The sequence below is a fragment of the Protopterus annectens genome, chromosome 1.part2 (genome assembly GCF_019279795.1).
Source record: "Protopterus annectens isolate FY-2018-M chromosome 1.part2, PAN1.0, whole genome shotgun sequence".
NCBI classification, from domain to species: Eukaryota; Metazoa; Chordata; order Ceratodontiformes; family Protopteridae; genus Protopterus; species Protopterus annectens.
In genome coordinates, this window is record NC_056727.1 from 260,791,175 (window position 1) to 260,813,495 (window position 22,321).

Genomic DNA, 22,321 nt, shown 5'->3' on the forward strand with positions numbered 1-22,321 from the left:
AGTTTGAGGTTTTCCATTGGACTGTTTGTTGGCGGTTAGACAAGTAGCTGGAAAACCAAGCTATGGTGTTGGGAGAGAGTTGCAGTGTGGAGAGTTGTGATATAAGGAGGGTATGGAAGACAGTGTCAGAGGCCTTTGACAGGTCAAGGAACAGTGTGGAGATGAATTTGCCTTGGTTGCGTTCATGGTTTATAGTTTCAAGAAAGGAAAATAGGTCAGTCATGGGGCTATGACCTGGGTGGAAGCTGTGTTGGGTAGGGGAGAAGAGGTTGTTTTGGGTTAGGTGTGTCATGAGTTGTGCATGGATAGATTTTTCTAATATTTTAGAAAGAGGGGAAAGAATGGCAATGGGCCTGAAGTTGGTGGTATCTGTATTTTTGCCAACTTTGTGTAGGGGGATAATGTACACATGCCGCCAGATAGATGGTACGTATGATTCCTGTATGGATCGGTTTATAAGAATTGAAATGGGATACGCTATGCTATCTGCTGATTGGTGGGTGGGAGGTTGTTGGGTTTATTTTGACAGGGTTTGAATTTAAGGAGAAGTTTTTTTATAGTGCTTGTGGGAATGGGAGTGAGTCCAAATGGTGTGGAGGAGGGAGTGTGATTGGGGTGCAGGTGAGGGCAGGAGGGGGTGGGGATGGAGGAGGGGGCTGGGAAGGAGGAGGATAGTTTGACTATGCAATCTAAGAAAAATTAATTGACGTGGCTGGCAGTTTCAAGGTTGGAGAGGTTGGGGTTTGGGCAAGGGTTTTCTTTGTTGCCAGGGTGTAGCATGGATGAGATGGAGTCCCAGAATTTGGCAACTTATATATATATATATATATATATATATATATATGTGTGTGTGTGTGTGTGTGTGTGTGTGTGTGTCTGTGTGTGTGTGTGTGTGTGTGTGTGTGTGTGTGTGTGTGCGTGCGTGTGTGTGTCTATAGATGTATATATATATATACATATATATACATATAATACATATATATATATATATAGACACACACACACACAGACACACACACACACACACACACACACATACATATATAAGTTGCTAAATGTGTTTAACAGACACCATAGTGGCATGCTAACTGTATAAAAAATTAGAAGCAACATTGTCAGTACCTGATCTAATATAGTTAACGCAGTTACATGTCTCACCTGCATGGAACAACTCCAGTGGTCACTACTGTGAAAGGCAACAAATACTGCAGATAGATTTGCAGTAAATGTTATTAAGTGTGCTTCTGATGTAGTGTGTGTGCATTTAGAATGTCAGCAGCTACAGCTGAAATTAGCCAGCATCCATCCTTTTCTGAAATTTGTCAAAGGGAAAAAATGTAGGTGCCCACAGGAAGATGAGTCATTATTCAGTTCGCTCATTACGGAGGTACTGAGAGTGTTTCAGTGAGTGGGAAACGTGGCTTGATTTAAACAAATGCAAGAAGCTAAGTTTAAGGAAGCCTCAAGGTGTCTAACAACCAAGATAAGATGAAAAACAGCCCAGGATGCCCTACAGACATTTCTTGCTGCTAACTGCTGGTCAACATAACTCCTGTTTTCTCGAAAATTATACTGTAGAATGAAAATGTTTGTAGTTCTTAATCCATTGGAAGCAAACTACTACAAACAGTATAGTACTGCAGATAATGTTCCAAAAGGTGCATTTTTATAATTCATTTCTATACTGTCTTCTACAGTCTTAACAGCAGTATGCAGTCCTTGCACTAACTTCACAGCTATTAGCTAAAAAGGCAATTGTTGCCCCATGTTGGTAAAGCACAGGGTTTTCTTCCAGATCTTTTGTTGTGCAAAGTATATCTTGCTTGAAGCAGTTTGTCCCTTTCAGAAAGTTTTATAAGCTGTTAATGACTTCTCTATTAACAAACACAAACTCTAAAGTAATCTCAGATGTAAAAGGTGTCTTTTTTTTCTTTTACAATGTATATTTCCCGTATAATATCCCCACGTTCCATATGGCATAATTCTGATTTCAAGTTAGTTTTATCATTTGAACTTTCCATAGTATAAAACACATTTACTACATGCTCAATCTCAGCATTTGACATATAAATCACGTTTACTACGTGCTCATTCCCAGCATTTGACAATCTCAGACTTTACTATATTTTAGCATTGTCATTCCTGGATGGCATTCTTGTATTTGACTTTTCCTTACTGCATGTTTAGGAGTGTGTAGGTATGGAATAGATATGCAAGTGAATTCCCCACTATCATAACTTCATAATCGTAAATCATCTAACCTGTTTACCTACCTGGAATTTCTGGAAGTTTTTTTGTGTGTTTAACCAGGGGATTTGCTGTGCTGTGCTGTGCTGTGGCTGTCTGTTTTATGTGGATTTAAACCATACTATCTGAACTTGAACTTTAAACAGGCTTTGTCTAGAAATATATTCCATACTGTGGTCTTTTTGTTCTGACAAGTACAGCAAGACTTTAAAAGAAGACATTATATGTCACTCGGATTGAGTTACCAGTTGTAAATGTGGTGATCTACTTCAGGAATATACCAACTCAGGACAAGTAAAGGTGCAGACTGGCCAGTAGAGCATCCATTCGGAAACAATATGAATTAGATGCCACAGACAGGAGCATGACTCATTTTGGGTAAGCAGTCTTTCTGTGTGCTGCATCATGTCTATCTATTGCCCTCAGTCTTTGTGAAAGACAGTATATTGCTTGTTATTATTCACAAAATTTATAATGTTATGAGTTTACGTAAAAGAAAATATTACAGTTAACTGAAGTCCTGATCACAGCACTTGATTTTTCTGAAAGTGGCACTTGTAGCAGTAGAGTGGTGGGAGGGAAGAGTGTAACTGGTAGCCCTATAAAATAAAATAGGAAAAACAGCCAAAGTTGGATGGTGAGACACCCAGGATACCATTAAGAATCATGCTGGTCTCAGCCTGTATTAGAGTAGGTCTGGGGAGGAAGGAGATTTTGGTAGACCTGGGAATGGATGTGAGGAATTGGGTAAAAGGGCAGCTATAGGAATGATGCAGGGAAGCAAAAAGCTCCACTAAACATAAAAAAATATATGTCTTAAAGATTTCTGCCATTTTCTGAATGCCATTGAAAGGAAATCTGTCCTTCTCTGCAATTACCCAACATTGTTATTTTTAGTTTAATGGAATGTGTATAAAGCACTGAGTACTAGCTGCTGTACTGGATAGTTCTTTATCACTTGATAATCATGTTGACTACAGTGCAAAAAGTAGAATCAGTTGGGGTGGAGCCTAGATGGCCAACTGAGAGCAGTGAATTTTGAGAGCTCCATAAACTAGTATAATAATATAGGAAAATTGTATTATTTTCACGTTTAAATCATCAGAAATATATAAACTACTAAACTACATAAATATCAATTTTGGTGGAGATATACAACAATTTTCCTGTCATGTAACTTGGAGATATATTGAGTCACTGAATATGAACAACTCAAGGAATTCTCATCCAGATGCTGCTTTGAAAAAAGAACTGCAGTTGATGACATCTACCTTACAAGAACTATCTTTGAAGATGAATGGCTTTAAAAATGACTTGGAAAACCTCAAATTAAATTCTCAAAAACAGACTTATACTCTTAAGGAAATATTACAGCAACGCCATACAAAAATAACAAATATAGAGACTTCTCTAAATGACATTGAAGGGAGACTCAAGTAGGAAGAATTCCAAAAAGAATTTATGCTTAAACAGAATACATGGCTGCTTAACAAAATAGATGACTTAGAAAACAGGGAAAAGAGAAACAACATAAGGATCTCTGGTCTCCCTGAAAACAGTGAAGGAGAAGACATTATTTCATTTTTAACAACCTGGATTCCTGAATTTTTAGACTTGAAAGAGGGACTTTCATTTGGAATCGAAAGGGCACACAGAGCACTGAGGAAACCTGTTTCTAACTCAACAAATACTCCACCTAGATCTATACTTATAAAATTTCTTTCATTTCTGGACAAGGAACTAATATTAAAATCTGCTTGAAGAAAATCACCCTTAAAATACAATCAAAGCCTGATAAGGTTTGACAATGATTATTCTTCCAGAATACTAGAACAAAGGAAAAAAGTCTGGCCAATAATAAGATTGTTGAAACAAAACAACATTAAAGCACAGCTGGCCTTTCCAGCCAAAATAAAAGTACTTTTTGCCAATGAGATGAGAACCTTTAATGACTTAGAAGAAGCTACTATATTCATCCAAAACAACAACATAGTGTCTATCCCAGGTGAAATGGAATGGATGGCCCCTACTCTTAAAAGAATAAAAGAAACAAATCCTTGGACCGATGCTAGAAAGAAGAAACAAAAAGCCGATTCCAAGATAGCTGCCCAAAAAAATAACTCTTACAACTACATCTCTCAAACTATCAACTGATATGGTACATCACTTGTCATCTGTTTTTATTTTTTAAAAAAGGAGAGATTCTTAAATAACTGAGAAACACTAATGATTTATTCAGAATGTTCAAAGAGTCCAATAATTCTTCACAAACAAAGGTAGGTTAAGATGGGTTACTATTTAAATTATATATAAGCCAAGCAAAGCAACATATAATGCAAACATAGAAGTTTCTATTCCCCTACTTGAACTCAATGAATACTTATCTTGCTCATTTTTCATTGATTTTACTTATAATAATTTAAGCAATTAATTAACTAATTCAGCAAGGTACCATTCATCAAAGTTCAGACTCAAATGTAACTATTTAACATCATATATAATAGCAATAACAGTAGAGTATTCTGAAAAACAAATGCTGTCCTGGAGACTAATGCCTTCTTCAGTTAAAGTATGATTTAGAAATGTCATGTATATTCTGGTTAAATAATAGTAGCAAGCTCTTAGTACAAATGTCATCATTATTCTGTTTAAATAGAGTTAATATCAATTATGGCAGGTATCACAGCTACGAGTGCTGTTTGATCAATCCTAATATGATGTGCGTGGATGCAGCTGCGTCTGGCAGCTAGTACAAATGTCATTATTATTCTGTCTAAACATAGTTAATATCAATGAATGCAGGTATCATAGTTTTGAGTGCTGTTTGATTGATCCAGATATGGGGTGCGTGGATGCACTGTGTCTGGCAGCTAGTACAAATGTCATTATTATTCTGTCTAAACATGATTAATATCAATTATGGCAGGTATCATAGCTTCAAGTGCTGTTTGATTAAGCCTGACATGGTGTATGTGGATGTAGCTGTGTCTGGCATCTGTTATATGCTGCCGTTTTCATCTCAGGGAAGCTGTGGGTTGTGGCTTGTGATCAGGGTTTACTGATGCTTGTGTATTAGGAAGAAACATTTGGTGTTTTACCCTGGATCCAGGGGAAGGGGGTGGATAGAACTGTGATTTGTGATATTTTGGCAGAGAATAGTTTGTTTGTACGTCTGCTGAGTGAGCGGTGGTAGGGCTGGAGGAGTATGTTGTCTCTTGTTGTGGCAGCTTGTTGGGAGTTTTATTTATTTATTTATTTTTTATCTGTTTGCTCTCTGTTTTTTTTTGCTGGCTACTGCCTCGCTGAAAAAGAGGGGAATTTAGGCTTGAAGTTGCAGTGAAGTGAAGCTTTGCTTCAGGTGCATTGCGAGCCTCTGGTATGCAGTACATAGAGACACTAACAGAAACAGATGCTCCCAGGTTACTATGGTAACGGAGACAGAGTGATGATAATAATTGTTCTGAGGAGCCTCCGAGATGATTCTCGGCAGTGATTTTGGTTTTAAAAAAATAAATATAATAATAAAAAAGTGGTTTTAAACTGCATGTACACACATTGATGGTCTCCAAACACTTAGTTTAGCTCATTAAGTTGATTCTTGATAAAAATAAATAAATAAAAAGCGCAATTTTATATTTGAAAAGTATTTTGGTCCAAACACATTAAAGACTTACATAAGAGTGGAAGCCTGAGTGATTGTGAAAGACTAAGAGCACTTGGTCTTGTGCAGTACCCTTTGCAGTGGTATGGAAGGTGCGCTTCCTTAGACGTGTTGAGCATAAGGGGATAGCTGATTCTAGGGGTGTTTGGGGTTGCCAGGAAGTGCTAGAGAGTCATCAGATTTTCTTTGTGGAAATATCTGTGAGAATGGAAAGTGTGTTGAGTGGTTCACTGGCAGAGTGGCCACTGCATGGAACAGGCTGGTAAAATGGAACAGTACAAATATTGGTTTGGATATTTTAAGAACAGCCTGGAAACACACCACATGAACTAGTGAATGGTATTCTAGCAAAACTGGATAGGCATTGTTGACTGTGCTTGAAGTACTGATATGTGTATGTACGGATGGAAATATGCTTATAACAAATAAGAAACTAGAAGGGTCTCATGATTTAAAGTCTATGGACTGTATAAACATGCTTGGAAGGAGCTAATAATAAGAATAAACATTACAGCATGTGATCTCTCAAATAACTAAGCAACAGCCAAAAAAAAACACACACACAATAGTTATGTAATGTATGATTTTAGTAAATCTAGACATAAAATATATAATTGTCATATAAGATGAAGCAGTCTGCTGAGTTTAGATACTAAAGACAGGATTTAATAACATGGGCTTATGTATAATAACACTACTGTCTTAACTTGTCATAAATGACATACACTACATTGAATATCAAGGGAAGGCATGCTGATTTTCTTATATAAGTAAATATGCATAACAAGTCATGCAGTTGCTTTAACTTGAATTGTAGTTTTTGTAACCCATCTTGACCATATATAATACTTAAGGGGTTACCAAGATAACTAATGTTTATACATGACATTAAACTGACAAAGTTATTCAAGAGAAACAATAGAAGCTTGAACTTGAAATGTCACAGAATGTCAGAATCATATTCTGAACAAATAGTATTAAACTGACAATAGAAACTCAGTTTAATAATATGGGCCTTTGTATAATAACACTACTGTTTTAACTTGTCATAAATGACATACACTATATTGAACATCAATGATGATTTTCTCATGTAAGTAAATGTGCATCATCATCATCATCTTCTTTCGGCTGTTCCCGTTAGGGGTCACCACAGTGGATCATCTGTTTCCATTTCTTCCTGTCCTCTGCATCATGCTCTTTCACACCAACCGCTTGCATGTCCTCTCTCACCACATCCATAAACCTCATCTTAGGCCTTCCTCTTTTCCTCTTACCTGGCAGCTCCATCCTTAGCATCCTTTTCCCAATATACCCAGCATCCCTCCTCAGCACATGTCCAAACCAACGCACTCTCGCCTCTCTTGCTTTGTCTCCAAACTGTCCAACCTGAGCTGACCCTCTAATATACTGATTCCTAATCATGTCCATCCTAGTCACACCCAGTGCAAATCTTAACATCTTTAACTCTGCCACATCCAGCTCTGACTCCTGCCTTTTCGACAGTGCTACCGTCTCCAACCCATATAACATAGCTGGTCTCACTACCCTCTTGTAGACCTTCCCTTTCACTCTTATTGGTACCTGTCTGTCACAAATCACTCCTGACACTCTTCTCCACCCATTCCACCCTGCCTGTAATCTCTTCTTCACCTCTCTTCCGCACTCACCATTACTCTGAACTGTTGATCCCAAGTACTTAAACTCATCCACCTTTACCAACTCTACTCCCTGCATCCTCACCATTCCTCTACCCTCCCTCTCATTTACACACATATATTCTGTTTTAGCCCTGCTGACCTTCATTCCTCTCCTCTCTAAAGCATATCTCCATCTCTCCAGGGTCTCCGCAACCTGGTCCCCACTCTCACTTCATATCACAATGTCATCTGCAAACATCATAGTCCACGGGGCCTTCTGTCTAATCTCATCTGTCAACCTGTCCATCACCACTGCAAATAAGAAAGAGCTCAGAGCTGATCCTTGATGTAATCCCACCTCCACCTTAAACGTATCTGTCACTCCCACCGCAGTCCTCACCAATGTCACACTACCCTTGTACATATCCTGTACCACTCTTACATACTTCTCTGCCACTCCCGACTTCCTCATACAATACCACAACTCCTCTCTAGGCACCCTGTCATATGCTTTCTCTAAGTCCACAAAGACACAATGCAACTCCTTCTGACCTTCTCTGTATTTCTCCAACAACACTCTCAGAGCAAATATTGCATCTGTAGTGCTCTTTCCTGGCATGAAACCATACTGCTGATCACCAATCATCACCACCCTTCTTAACCTAGCTTCCACTATTCTTTCCCATAACTTCAAGCTGTGACTGATCAGTTTTATCCCTCTGTAATTACTGCAGCTCTGCACATCACCCTTATTCTTAAAGATAGGTACCAAAACACGTTTTCTCCACTCCTCAGGCATCCTCTGACTTTCCAAAATTTCATTAAACAATCTGGTTAAAAATTCCACTGCCATTTCTCCTAAGCACCTCCATGCTTCCACTGGTATGTCATCTGGGCCAACAGCCTTTCCATTCTTCATCCTCTTCATAGCTGTCCTTACTTCCTCCTTGCTAATCTGCTTCACTTCCTGATTCATTATCCTCACATCATCCAACCTTCTCTCTCTCTCATTCTCTTCATTCATCAGCCCTTCAAAGTACTCTTTCCATCTACTCAACACACTCTCCTCACTTGTGAGTACGTTTCACTCACTGTCCTTTATCACCCTTACCTGCTGCACATCTTTCCCAGTTCTGTCCCTCTGTCTAGCCAATCAGTACAGGTCCTTTTCTCCCTCTTTAGTGTCCAATCTCTCATACAACTCTCTATATGCCTTATCCTTAGCCTTCGCCACCTCTCTCTTTGCCATGCGCCTCATCTGCTTATACTCACGTCTACTTTCTTCATCTTTTTGACAATCCCACTTCTTCTTCACCAGCCTCTTCCTCTGTATACTCTCCTGTACTTCCTCATTCCACCACCATGTCTCCTTGTCCTCCTTCCTCTGTCCAGATGTCACACCAAGCACCTTCCTAGCAGTCTCCCTTACTAGCTCTGCTGTTGTTACCCAGCTATTTGGTAACTCTTCATTGCCTCCCAGTGCCTGTCTTAACTCTTCCCTGAACGCCACCTCACAATCACCCTTTTTTAACTTCCACCATTTAATCCTTGGCACTGCTTTCACACTCCTCCTCCGCTTCTTGATCACCAATATCATCCTGCAGACCACTATTCTATGCTGCTTAACTACACTTTCCCCAGTCACCACTTTACAGTCTCCAATCTCCTTCAGACTGGCCCTCCTACATAGGATATAATCCACCTGTGTGCATCTTCCTCCACTCTTGTACATCACCATATGTTCCTCCCTCTTCTTAAAATACGTATTCAGCACAGCCATGTCCATCCTTTTCGCAAAATCCACAATCATCTGACCTTCTGCATTCCTCTCCTTAACACCATACCTACCCATCACTTCCTCATCCCCTCTGTTCACTTCACCAACATGCCCATTGAAGTCCGCTCCAATCACTAGTCTCTCACCCTTGGGTACTCTCACCACCACTTCATCCAACTCACTCCAAAATTTTTCTTTCTCATCCATCGCACAACCAACTTGTGGAGCATATTCACTAACAACATTCATCATTACACCATTAATTTCAAGCTTCATAAACATCACTCTATCAGACACTCTCTTCACCTCCAAAACACTCTTGGCATACTGTTCCTTTAGGATAACCCCCACCCCATTTCTTCTGCCATCCACACCATGATAGAACAATTTGAACCCACCTCCTATACATTTGGCCTTAATTCCCTTCCATCTGGTCTCTTGCACGCACAATATATCAACCTTCCTTCTCTCCATCATATCAGCTAGCTCTCTCCCTATACCAGTCATACTGCCAACATTTAAAGTTCCTACCCTCAGTACTACACTCCTAACCTTCCTCCTCTCTTCCTACCTTTGGGCATGCCTTCCCCCTCCTCTTCTTCTTCGGCCAACAGTAGCCCAATTTCCGCCAGCACCCTGTTGTACTGGTGGCGGTCATTGTTAACCTGGGCCTCGACCGATCTGGTATGTAATTATGAAAACTTCTCCACATCAGTAATTTTTGGCAGAGGTTTTACGCCGGATGCCCTTCCTGACGCAAGCCTCCCCATTTATCCGGGCTTGGGACCGGCACAAAGAAATGCACTGGCTTGTGCATCCCCAGTGGCTGGGTTATGTAAGTAAATATGCATAACAAGTCATATAATTGCTTTAACTTGAATTGTGGTTTTGTAATACATCTTGACCGTATGTAATACTTAAGCTGTTACCAAGGTAACTAATGTTTTATACATGACATCAAACTGACAAAGTTGTTCAAGGGAAACAATAGAAGCCTAAACTAGGAATGTCACAGAATGTAACAATCACATTCTGAACAAATAATATTAAATTGACAATAATCACTCAACTTAACCTTTGCTGATTATACAAAATACAATGTTGCCATTTAAATCTAAAAACTTTCAGTATATGCCATAAAATGGCAATTTATGAATATGGAAAGGGAACATGTAATCATTAATCACAATAAGTGAATTTGTTGTTTTTATCCTATAATTTCACTCATTTTATAATAAGAAATGACAGACATGAAAATCCTTATGTGTAGGAAATGGGGGGAGACTGATGCACTGATAATTAAAATGCACTTTCATCAATGTTTACATAAAACAAACTTGATGCTTTAAGTAAGTTAGCAACAAAGTGATTACTTAAATGCTGGCAAACAATGAAATATAACTTCTGATATAGCTAGTAAAATACATTGTATTATCAACATTAGGTATAAATATTATTACCATCTATTTATATTAAGTAATAAGTTTTGAAAGACTTCATCAATAAGGGTGAATATGTTTGACTGTGTGCTATAATCTTTTACTGAGGTTTTATATATGATACATCCTACTTTATTATGATTGAATTGATTATCATCTATCTTTCATGTAAATATGAATTGCTTATACAGTAAGTAGATATTTATATTGTATTAGAATTATGTCTAAACTACAATAGTACTATATATGTTCAAAATAATATAAATATTGCTTATTCCTATTACAAATACTCTCCATATGATAATTCAATTTATGGAGCTCAGATGTTCAGTATGAGTGATAATCTGATGGATTTAGGTTTATCCATCAGATTAGGAATGATTTTCATTCCATGGCTAGTGTGGATATTAGTTTTGTTAACATTTATTAGTTTACATTTGTTATTTCACAAAAACATTTTTAGTATGCCTGACCAAAACATTACTTTATTAGCAAACACTCAAAGTATAAAACTGATAATTTCCTTTAAAAGCTCAAACATATACTTTATAGTTATCAGAGGAAAATGTTTAATAGTCACAATAAAACAAAAAATACATAGTCTAAATAAACTAAGATGGATTTACATTTATTATCTATAAATGCCAATGACTTAAACAGTCCTAGCAAGAGATCAAATGTACTGAAATATTTAAAACTGAACAAAGCACAAATTGTCTTCCTTCAAGAAACCCGTTTCAAAATAAATGACAATTATAAATGGAATCCTAAGGAATATGTGATATTAGTGCAATCCACTTATAAGACAAAGACAAAAAGGGCAACAATTTTATGGAAAACAAATGTGATTAACCCAGAAATCATTTATAAGTATGAAGATAAAGAAGACCTTATGGCATTAGTAATTGTTAAATATAATAACAGAAACACTCTTTGCAAGTCTTATTTTTGGTTTTGGTCATCTTTAGACTTGCTCCCATCCTTTGTATAAATATAATAACAGACTATGGACCCTAGCCAATCTATACTGGTTACCATGCATTGGGTCAGGAACTGTTAAAAAAACACTTGGATTTCATTTCCAGTAATTATAAAGTCAACTTAATATTAGGAGGAGATTTTAACTGTATATTTGATATTTCTGAAACTACAAATAAAAGACCGCTGTGTACATCTGCTGTATCAAAAGCTTTAAACAAGTGGGTAGAATAATTTCATCTTGTAGATATTTTCAAATTTAAAGAAAATAAATCTTTGTTGTTTTCCTATCAAGATCTCAGATTTGGTACCCAAACTAGAATAGATAAAATATTTGCTGCCCATGACTTACACTCTAAAGTCATTCATTTCTCAATCACTCCCTGCCCCTTTTCAGACCACACTTCATTGATACTAAAACTTCCAAATGGGTACAAACCATTAATCTTTAACTCCAGAATTCCAGCATATAGAACTAAAATTAAACAGTTCAAACCCTGGTTATTATCTGAATTACAGTTTTTCTTAGATATTAATTACACCACAGAGATAAATAAAATAATGATATGGGACTCATTAAATGTTACATATATGGTAAAGCCCTAATTTGGTATAAAAATCAGAGAATGGGATTCTGAATTATTAGAGCTACAATCCAAACTTTTGTCAGTAAAAGCTGAAAAAAATCAAAATCATTTGGAGATGAAAATGAAAGTAGAAGTATTAAACAATAAATACAATGAAATTCTAACACACAAAACTAGTTTAGCTTTAGAAAAACAACAAATTAATACCTTGGCCACTTCTCCCAAATATCTACATAATTTATCCACAAGAATTAAAATACAATCAAAAGCTAATAACATTAAAAGTATCTTCCATGAAAAAAGGGAAAAATGTCTTGGATATAGGTGACATTCTTGATGCCTACAGAAATCACTATATGGAACATTTCCAAAAAGAAAATATACATATTGATCAATGAAATCTAGATAAAAAATGTTCTAATATAAAATAAAACAGAAAAATTAAAAGTAGATCTGCAAGCACCCATATCCTACAAAGCAATTAGAGATACAATAAAAGAGGGTAAAATAATAAAGCTCCAGGTATTGATGGCATAATTATGAAAATATATAAACTTTTTCCTCAAAGATACTATCCCTCTTCCATAAAACTCTATTAGAAATTCAGTGACAAGCTTTAACACCATCCTCTTGGAGATATTCCTTAATCACACCAATCCTAAAGGAAAACAAATCCCCAAATTTCTGTACCTCATATAGACCTATATCATTATTAAATAATGACTATAACATATTTATGACAATATTAACTAACAGAATGAAAACACCACTATCCAAAACAATAAATAATGATCAAACTGGATTTATATATCATAGACACACACATGACAATATTAAAAGGATAAATTCTCTTATAGATTATGTTAATAAAAAAAAAAGAAACACTCATAATTGGCTTAGATATAGAGAAAGCCTTTGGTTCCCTAAATTGGGACTATTTATTCAAAATTCTTGTGTTATTTGAATTTCCTCCTTCCTTTGTTCATCTACTAAAGAATATATATACAAATAATTTAGCGAATGTTAAGCTAGGTCTTTTCACCTCTAAATCTATACATATAACAAATGGTACTAAACAAGGATGTCCCATGTCACTAATTCTATTTGCTTTGGCTATTGAAATATTGCCAGATTCAATAAGTAACAATACAAAAATCAAAGGAGTAGATGTTTACGAACAATACAATTCTAAAGTAATGCTCTTTGCTGATGACATATTATCAACATTATCCAATACAAAAGAGACATTAGAATAATTAGATATTTTAATTGACACATTTTACAGGACATCAGAACTCCATTTCAATAAATCAAAATCAACATTTTTATTTTTAAATAAAAAAAAGAATTGCAGATGAAGGGGAATCACATTATAGGGAACAAGAATCTACTTTAACATATCTAGGAATTGAGTTATCCAAGGATAATAATGAATTAGTCTAAAAAAAACTACAATAATATAATCAATACAATTAAAATATCTGTGGAAAAGTGGAACAAAATAATATTAACATTTGAAGACAGACTACATTTAATAAAAATGGTTTTACTACCCAAGATTCTATATATAGCTTCGGCAATGCAACTGTTACCAGAAAGAAATATATTCAAAGAAATAAACTCATACCTAATAAAATTTTTATGGCTTCCCAAAAGAAACAGAATAGCTTTAATACATCATATCAGACCATGGAAATGAGGAGGATTAAACGTTCCTGATATAGAAACATATATAAAAGCATCAGTATCTAAAACAATCTCAGATTGGATAAGTCCAAATTATTCTGCAAATTGGAAAGAATTACGAACTGTAATATCAATAAATACATTTGATTTACAAAAAAATTTCAAATAACAGATAAAAACAATTGCCATGGCACATATTATGTATTAGTATGCAATATAACATAACTAAGCCCACTAAAACTCATATGATTAATTATTACATTGACACATTTAGGAAAATTATTAATGCAAATATAGATTTAAAAATCTGGTTTGATCTTTTAACACCATTCATAGTTTCAATGAGCTATCCGCATAAAATATACAAATAAATAATTAATTCCTGGGAACAGAAATGATTTGTTTGTTGGTTTCAATGTATCAAAGAACTAAATGTTCTGGATATAAAAACAATAGAAACAACATACAAAATTCCACAACAAGATTGGCTAATTATGCAAAGCTTTCTGAAATATTCACAGGATTTACACAGAATAATTAGTAATTCTTCATTTAAAGAAATACCTAAACTTATGAAATACCTATATGAAATCATATATAATGATTATGACATGGGAAATAGTATTTTGCAATTTTACAAGATATTGATAAATTATAAAACAACACCCAAATCCTCATATTGGAATTATATAACAAAATGATACTCATTACAGCTAACTGAAGAAATGAAATCAAATATTTTATTATCAATAAAACATACATCCTTTACACAATACTAGAAAGTTTTTAATTGGAAATGTTTGCACAGAGCATTCTCAGCTCCAGACAGAATTACTAAAATTAATTCTTCCACAAAGGGAATATATTGGAGGTGTGAGCAAATACACAATGCAGATTGGAATTACATTTTTTTCGACTATGTTAAAATTAAGTCATTTTGGAATGATATTAAAAACTTTTTACAAGCTTTATTTAATTAATCGTTTAACTTATCTAAAGCTCTAGTATTATTAAATGTGTACGAAGGTCCTCATTTGAATGAGTCAAATATGTATCTCGTATGGACAATACTTGCAATCTCAAGGAAGTGTATAACAAGAAGATGGAATACAAACACAATATCAACTTTGGAAGACTTCTACAGCCAACTGAAGACCACAGCATTGTTGGAAATTAAAAGTAAAGACTTAAGGATTCATCCTAAGCCATTTATTAACAATCCATTGAAAAAATTCTTATCATTGATTGACACTTTACAATAACTGAACAGATACACTCTGATAACTGGATTGTTATACCTATAAAGTAATTGTATATATTGAGCTAGTGTCAGGCTGATGTAAATAGTGTACATAGTTATTAATATGTTATATACAAATACTATGGAATTTATTCAACTGTATTTGAAAAATAAAAAAAAATCTGAGGAAAAAAAAAGTAGAATCAGTTACTGGAATTGTATAGAGCAAAGGACTTCACGCTGCATAGTATAAATGTTAAACTTATTACAGCACTATTATTCTGAAAGCATTTCTATAAGAATATACATTTCACATGCTATCATCAGGAACCCAAAAAAAAATGGAAAATGGGTGGCATAAATGTGTCCAGTCTGTTTACTTTGCCATTAGAAGGGTGCATCATTGTGACTGATCAAGTAATTGCATCCACCTCTCCATCTCTCCATCTCTGAAAGTATCCACATTCTGACTGGTTACAACTTGGGTGTTTGTCTACTGTCAAAGTTAAAGAAACAAAGGTTATGGTAATCTGTTTGAACTAGTTATTGTTAGATGCACATTCACTGCCCCATCCTGACAAGTCATGCTGGCATTCATTTAATAGTGATAAAGTATCATTTAAGCAAGCCCCTTGCTTTTGCACAGTCTGCCCCTCCAGATCTCTCTCACATATATCCACATTCTGATTGCTTTCAGTATAGGATTTTTGCCTGTGGTCAACGTGATAGGAATAATGGACATAATACTCTATTTCAACTAACTGTTGTTAGATGAATTCACATTTAATGCATCATCCTGACAAGCCTTATCATTTAATAATGATGAAGTGCCTGCTCCTTCCATTTTTACAGTGTTCCTCCCCATTTCCAGTTCCAAAAATAAATACATTATGATTGTTTCCACCTTCTGTTTGACAAATGATAAGCTAGTCTGCTGCCAGGAACAGCATTTCCTGGTTGGTGTTGAACCCTTCCACCACACCCTCAGCAGGTATTATTAAAAACTAAATAAAAGCAATTTACATGGATCATTACCGTGAACAGTGTGCAGTGCTGAAACTGCCCACTGTTTTTCCTGATATCTTACCAGTAGTTTTTACTAAACATATCTGAAAAAAATATTGAAGATGAGATTTCCTCCTCCCTGCAGCAATTTTGCATCAACTGCAAGAGATTTCCAGATTAAACACTGACACCTGTTACCCAATCAGCTGTTAGCGCTTACCTTAAATAATAGCAGATCATGAACTGTCTAGCCACATCCTATTACTATGCTAGAGGGAGATAAGAGAGACAGCATGCTAGTACATTCCATGACATCTAATTTCAGGGTGGAGTTTTCATTCTTTTTTTAATAAGTGCTCGTTCACCTCCAAAACCAGAATATAATGTCCCGAATGCAACAATCACCAGCCACTTCGCAGTTCAAACATTTATTGCAAGACGATACAAAAAAATAAAAAAACTTGTGAGTACATAAACTGTTGGTTAAGTGCTTTCACCTATCATAATGGGCTTCTTCAGAACTGGTTTATCTACTCACAAGTTTTTACTTTCTTGTATTGTCTTGCAATAAATGTTTGAACTGTGAAGTGGCTGGTGATTGTTGCATTCGGGACATTATATTCTGGTTTTGGAGGTGAACGAGCACTTATTGGGAACTCCGTGGCCGTAAGCTTTCTTGGCAATTTTTTGGATTTATTCTTTTTTTAATGTTTTAAGGTAACTGTTTTGCTAGCACAATATTTATCTAATGTTTAAAATGTTCTGATGGTAGGAAAGCTTTCTTTTTTATTTTCAAAATTGTGGATTTTATGACATTGAAATTTATTTATTTATTACATTTGATAACTGGGTAGGTGGGCTAGTCCTCAGACCCTTTTCAACTAGGACCCAGGCCCATAGGGTAACAACTATAGTACAACGCAAAACAGAACAGTAAAACAAATGGCAAGAAATTCAAGGGTTATAAAGCATATACCAGTTTAAACAAGTTATGAAACATATAGAAATATGTAAATATTCACATTCTCAAAATTAGGTATACAAGATGAAAACTGCAGCACTTGTTATACAAATAGAACATGAAACCAAAATAAAAAGTGATACTGAAAATCCAGGTCTATATTAGAACACAGAACATTCAAAATTTCGAATGTTCTAATATTGACCCACTGAAAATATCGAAGAAACAGAAAACCAATTTTTTTCCTAGGGAAAGAATTTGGTTGTCCGTTTCTGTTGCTTCGGTATTTTCAGCGCTGTTGTGGAAAGTTACAGGTCGGGTTCAGGTAAGTGTGCGATAGTGACAGACCTTAGGGTTAGTGTTTGGGTTAAGGTAAGTGGATAGTTAGTGGTGTATGTAGTATAGTTTAGTGTAGGGTTAGGTGTAAGAGTTTAGGTGTATGTGTGTGGATTGCTGTTTGTTTGGTGTGCTTGTGTTGTGTGTATGTGTTTTGGAACAGCAATTTTTTTCCCTAGAAAAAAATTTGCTGTTCTGTATGTTCAGTGTTTTAAATTTTCGATTCATAGGGTTCGATATTAGAACACTCGAAATTTTGAACATTCAGTGTTCTAATATAGACCCGAAAATCCAGGTTATCTGTACATCCACCATTCTAGTTAAGGGGGTTGAAAGACCACTAGTTTATTTTGTACCACCTACACATAAAGCTTATTCTACTTGCCACTATGTTTTTTTGAAAACAAATATTTCTTCATGTCTAACCTGAAATTTGTAACTCCATGTTGATCATGCCTTGTGTCCCAGTTTTTCCTTTCTACAGAATACTCCCTCACCTTATATAACTATCTCATATGTGTTATGCATCTTAATTTCATGCAATACAACTCCAGATAACGGAATCCTTTCCAACAACCTCTACACTGTATCAACTCCAGATAACGCAATTCTTTCCAAAAAATCTATATACTGTATCAGCTACAGATTACCCAATCCTTCCTCAGACCCTGTAGCCTGTATCTCCTTTATCATACTAATTCACTTTTTCTGGACTCGCTCTTATCCTTGTCCCTATATGCTCTCTCAAACTGCGCACAGTACTCCATTTGAGACATCACAGGGCCCTGTATGATGAAATAATAAACTTGTTGCTACAGGAGCTGTAACTGTGCTAGATACTGGTCAACATCTTATTACCCTTTGCAACAACCTTTTCTCAACTCCTGATGATCATGTACTCCTCAAAACAATACCACACATGTTTTTACATCCCATCATCAAGAATATAAGCTCCAACACAGAACTGACAGTTTACCACCTCCCAGTTAGCCTCCCATTTTACTTATAGTGTCTGACAGTGTTTCTTACACTCTCTAATAACTGGATTTGGAATCACCTTTAATGAATTGATACTGTTTTATTGGCCATGCATGCTCTGGGTCTTACATATCCAAATGATCTGGTTTAACCCCGTTACTATGGTAAAACCCTTACCTCCAAAACAACAGGATTGCTAGAGATGCCAATAGCCCTTTTAACAATGATTAAACTTTGAGCATTTTCTATTACATCCCCTGCTTTGTGAAAAATGTTTGCCGTGGTGTTTGAGGGATTCTGCTATGGACTTGACCTTTTACAAACAGCTAAAAAACTACTTCTTTTAGCCAGGCATTTAATGATGGTTTATTAAGCAATAATAAACACAGAGGGCATGGGCTGTTCAGTACTTATCCACAAATGCTTGAGTCAGACCATGGGGATGCCCATATGGTTTAATGCCAGTTTGTTGATTGTTTGCTTTGTTGAAGTAGTGTTTGCTTGGTTTTGTTTTGTCAAATCACCGCTTTGTTGAGATGTGTCCTGGTGTGCATATAGAGATTGTGGTACAGGGAAGATTAGAGTTTTTGATCTTTTCCCCACTGTTGTGCAGTTTCAGAGTCAGTACATTTAAGATTGCTAGTGTGGGTGTGGTGCAGCCGGTTTTCAAAAAAAAAAAAAAAAATTTTAGGTTATGAGCCTGAATCATGCTATAGTGACCATCTTTGCAGAGAAATTTCAGTTTAGTGGGTTAGTGTCTGTTTCCCACTGTTCTGCAATCTGTTCTTTCTTTCTTTCTTCATTGTAGAGGCATGTTTTTTAACAGAGGTTTGTGTATGATATCTGTGATGTGTGTATAATGTTGCATTTGATTTTATTAGGATTTAATGATTCGGGTTTTATTAATCAAATCTTGGCTAAATATGGCATTGATGCAACATCACAGTCCCCTTGTCAGTGCATCAAACTCTACAAAACAAACATTCATGAATTGAAATCAAACAAATACATCTGAACAAAAAAGCTTCTACACATATGAAATCAGACCATCAATAAACTATACGTTCTGCTTTAATACACACACAAAACCTACATCTAAAAAGGTTTATTACTCACAATGTATCTTAAATCTGCATATAGTAGGACAAAACACAAAAGAAATCCAACATCTCATAATCTTCTCTGTCTTCAAGTAACCTTCACAGCCTGTCTTTGTGAATGACAGCAGAACAGCTCCTAGATGACAACAAACTCACTTCCATTTTCTGCTTCCTCCATTATGAATCATGAAACAATGCAAGGAATCATACATTCCAGCCTTTCATCCTCAGCTATCTGATTTGTCTTTGTGAAGAAATGAACTGAAGCTAAATCTGAGTTAACTGGAACATTAAACAGACTTGCACGTTATATATGTCATGATATAATTAGTACTTTGTCTTGTAATTCATTTGTGGTTTGCATTTGTCTATATTGATGTGCCCAAGGTAAAAACAACTGGCAAAAGCTAAGGTATAGTGTATTTCTCAATTCCACATTATTATTCCCTTACTTGTTTAAAATAATGTATTGGTCAGCAAGAAAGAAAAACAGCACATAAAATAGAAATGACAGGCGTTTTGTTTTTGTTTCCTTTTTCTCTAGAGCAGTGTCTTCAACTCCTGGAAGGCGATGTGGGTGGTACTGTTAGAGGACTGTTTGGAGTTCTATAAGAAGAAAACAGACAAAAGCCCTAAAGGAATGATCCCTCTGAAAGATGGATCTGTCTCTAGTTCAGTCCAAGATTTCGGTAAAAGGATGGTAGGTTCAGCCTTATGTATAGTGCATATTAGGATTATTACCCCACAGAGGCCTGTGATGGTACACTCAGTGTTGTGTGCATCTCTTGCACTTGCTGGAAAACAGGCAATATTTCATTTCAGTCTATACTAAAAATCACTATTATGGTAATGAAAAATTAAACATATTTTTGTAGCTTACTGATGTTTTTTGGACAGTTTATAAATTTTCAGACATAATGCAAATTGCTTCAATATGTGCTGTCAAGTTACATAAGTTAATGAATGGAATATTTTCCAGAAATTACCATGCCACTACATCTTTAAGAAGAAGTCAGTCACAAAGCAGTGCATCTAAAATATTCTTCTAGTAGATGATTTGATTCATGGCAAAGTCTTCAGCATTTCCTCACTGTATTAGCCCTGAAACACTGCTCTCCCATAATGATTGTCATACCATAAAGGGAAAGCATGTATTCACTTCCCCAGTTTGATGCATTAAAGGCCACGAAAAAAGTACTCAGCAAGACAAAAGTTAATCAGATAGTCTAGTATAATCATAGTGGATTGAAGACAGCAAGAATATTTTTTTAGAAAGTTTACATGCAAGTGAGAAGATGAGAATGAGGAGTTGCTTACTTCTCATCAATAATTTGCTATGATGCCAATACAGTTCTGATGTTAAGTTTATTTTATACAACTCTTCCATTTTATTCTGTAGTGTCTTAGCCTATGATCATATGTTTAGAATGAATCTTCAACAGTTTATTGGTTTTGTGGCTGTCTCCATTAAATGTTTCGCCAAGAGGATCGCTTTAGGTGAGATAATGTGATCAAGGACCAAAAACATTTCACTAAACTTGGATTGGGGTGTTTCCTTTAAAAAAGATGGCATAGAATTGTAAGGGAATAAGAATGGACTAAATTTAAGAGCAGATTTTTGTTTTTGGCAGGCAGTGACCTAGAAAAGCATCTCTAAGGTAGAGAATTAGAAGAGATGACTCTGAGGCTGCCAGTAAACATAAATCAAGGAATCTGGTAGTACAGCACAGAGATCTAAGACTCTACTCTACAGCAGTCTAAAATATTATATTTCGGCCTGTAGTCTTGGGTTTGCATGCATACATGCCTGAAAGTAAAGCAAAGCAAACAAAAAAAGGCAATTAGGACAAGACAACAACAATAAATGTTTAGTACTTTTAGATACTTTTATTCTGGACTTCATCACACAAACATTGAAAAAAAGACTCACTGTTTAAATACTAATAAGTCATGACCCTTAATAAATTTAAAACAATGTCTAAAAGTATATTTCTAAACTTATTACCTGAACTTTATTAAATCTGCAAACAACAGAAAATCATAAATATCAGTCATAAATGCATATTAACAACATATTAAATGCTACTATATTCCCAAATCTGAAATAAAACAGGGCACAGAAGATAATTAGACAATATATAATTCAATTTCAGAAAAGTTTTTGGTACATAAAACCCACTTAATATTGTATATATTTATTTCTATATATAGACAGAGAGAAAGCACCTTTACCAAATCAGTTTACTCTTTTAAAATACATATATTTGCATGGTCATTTGTACCAGGTATACAATCAACCTTCCATAATAGCTGTCGTATTATGCCTTTGATTTCAAGTCTGTTGATAAAATCTCCTTATCTCATGTTATCACTAAAGTGACCCACGACAAAGAATACAGATTTAGGAAAACCCTGATTTGCAATAGTATATCTGTATAAGTCATTAGTACCATCTTTATTTTAATGGAATTTGCCTTATAGTTAAACATTTTATGGGGCAAAGATGTCTTGCACTTGTCATTTTAGTGGAGTTGTGAATTTGGCAAGATGCATGAGCTGGAAGAGCTTCTATGTGGGTAAGACGATTAAGATGATCTTGGCTTGCAGAGTTTTTATGAGCATCTATATTCCACTCCACTTATTTACATATATACATTTATGCTGTGTATAGTTACTTTTTCTTTCC

General features: G+C 35.4%; 1 protein-coding gene across 1 annotated transcript in view; it reads left to right on the forward strand.

The window, feature by feature from the left end:
• Positions 1–22,321, forward strand: part of PLEK (pleckstrin) — a 743,287-nt gene that overhangs the window by 297,107 nt on the left and 423,859 nt on the right. The window contains exon 2 of the mRNA XM_044055991.1: positions 20,180–20,335. Within this exon, the coding sequence (XP_043911926.1) occupies positions 20,180–20,335 (156 nt within the window). The remainder of the gene's footprint in view (positions 1–20,179; positions 20,336–22,321) is intronic.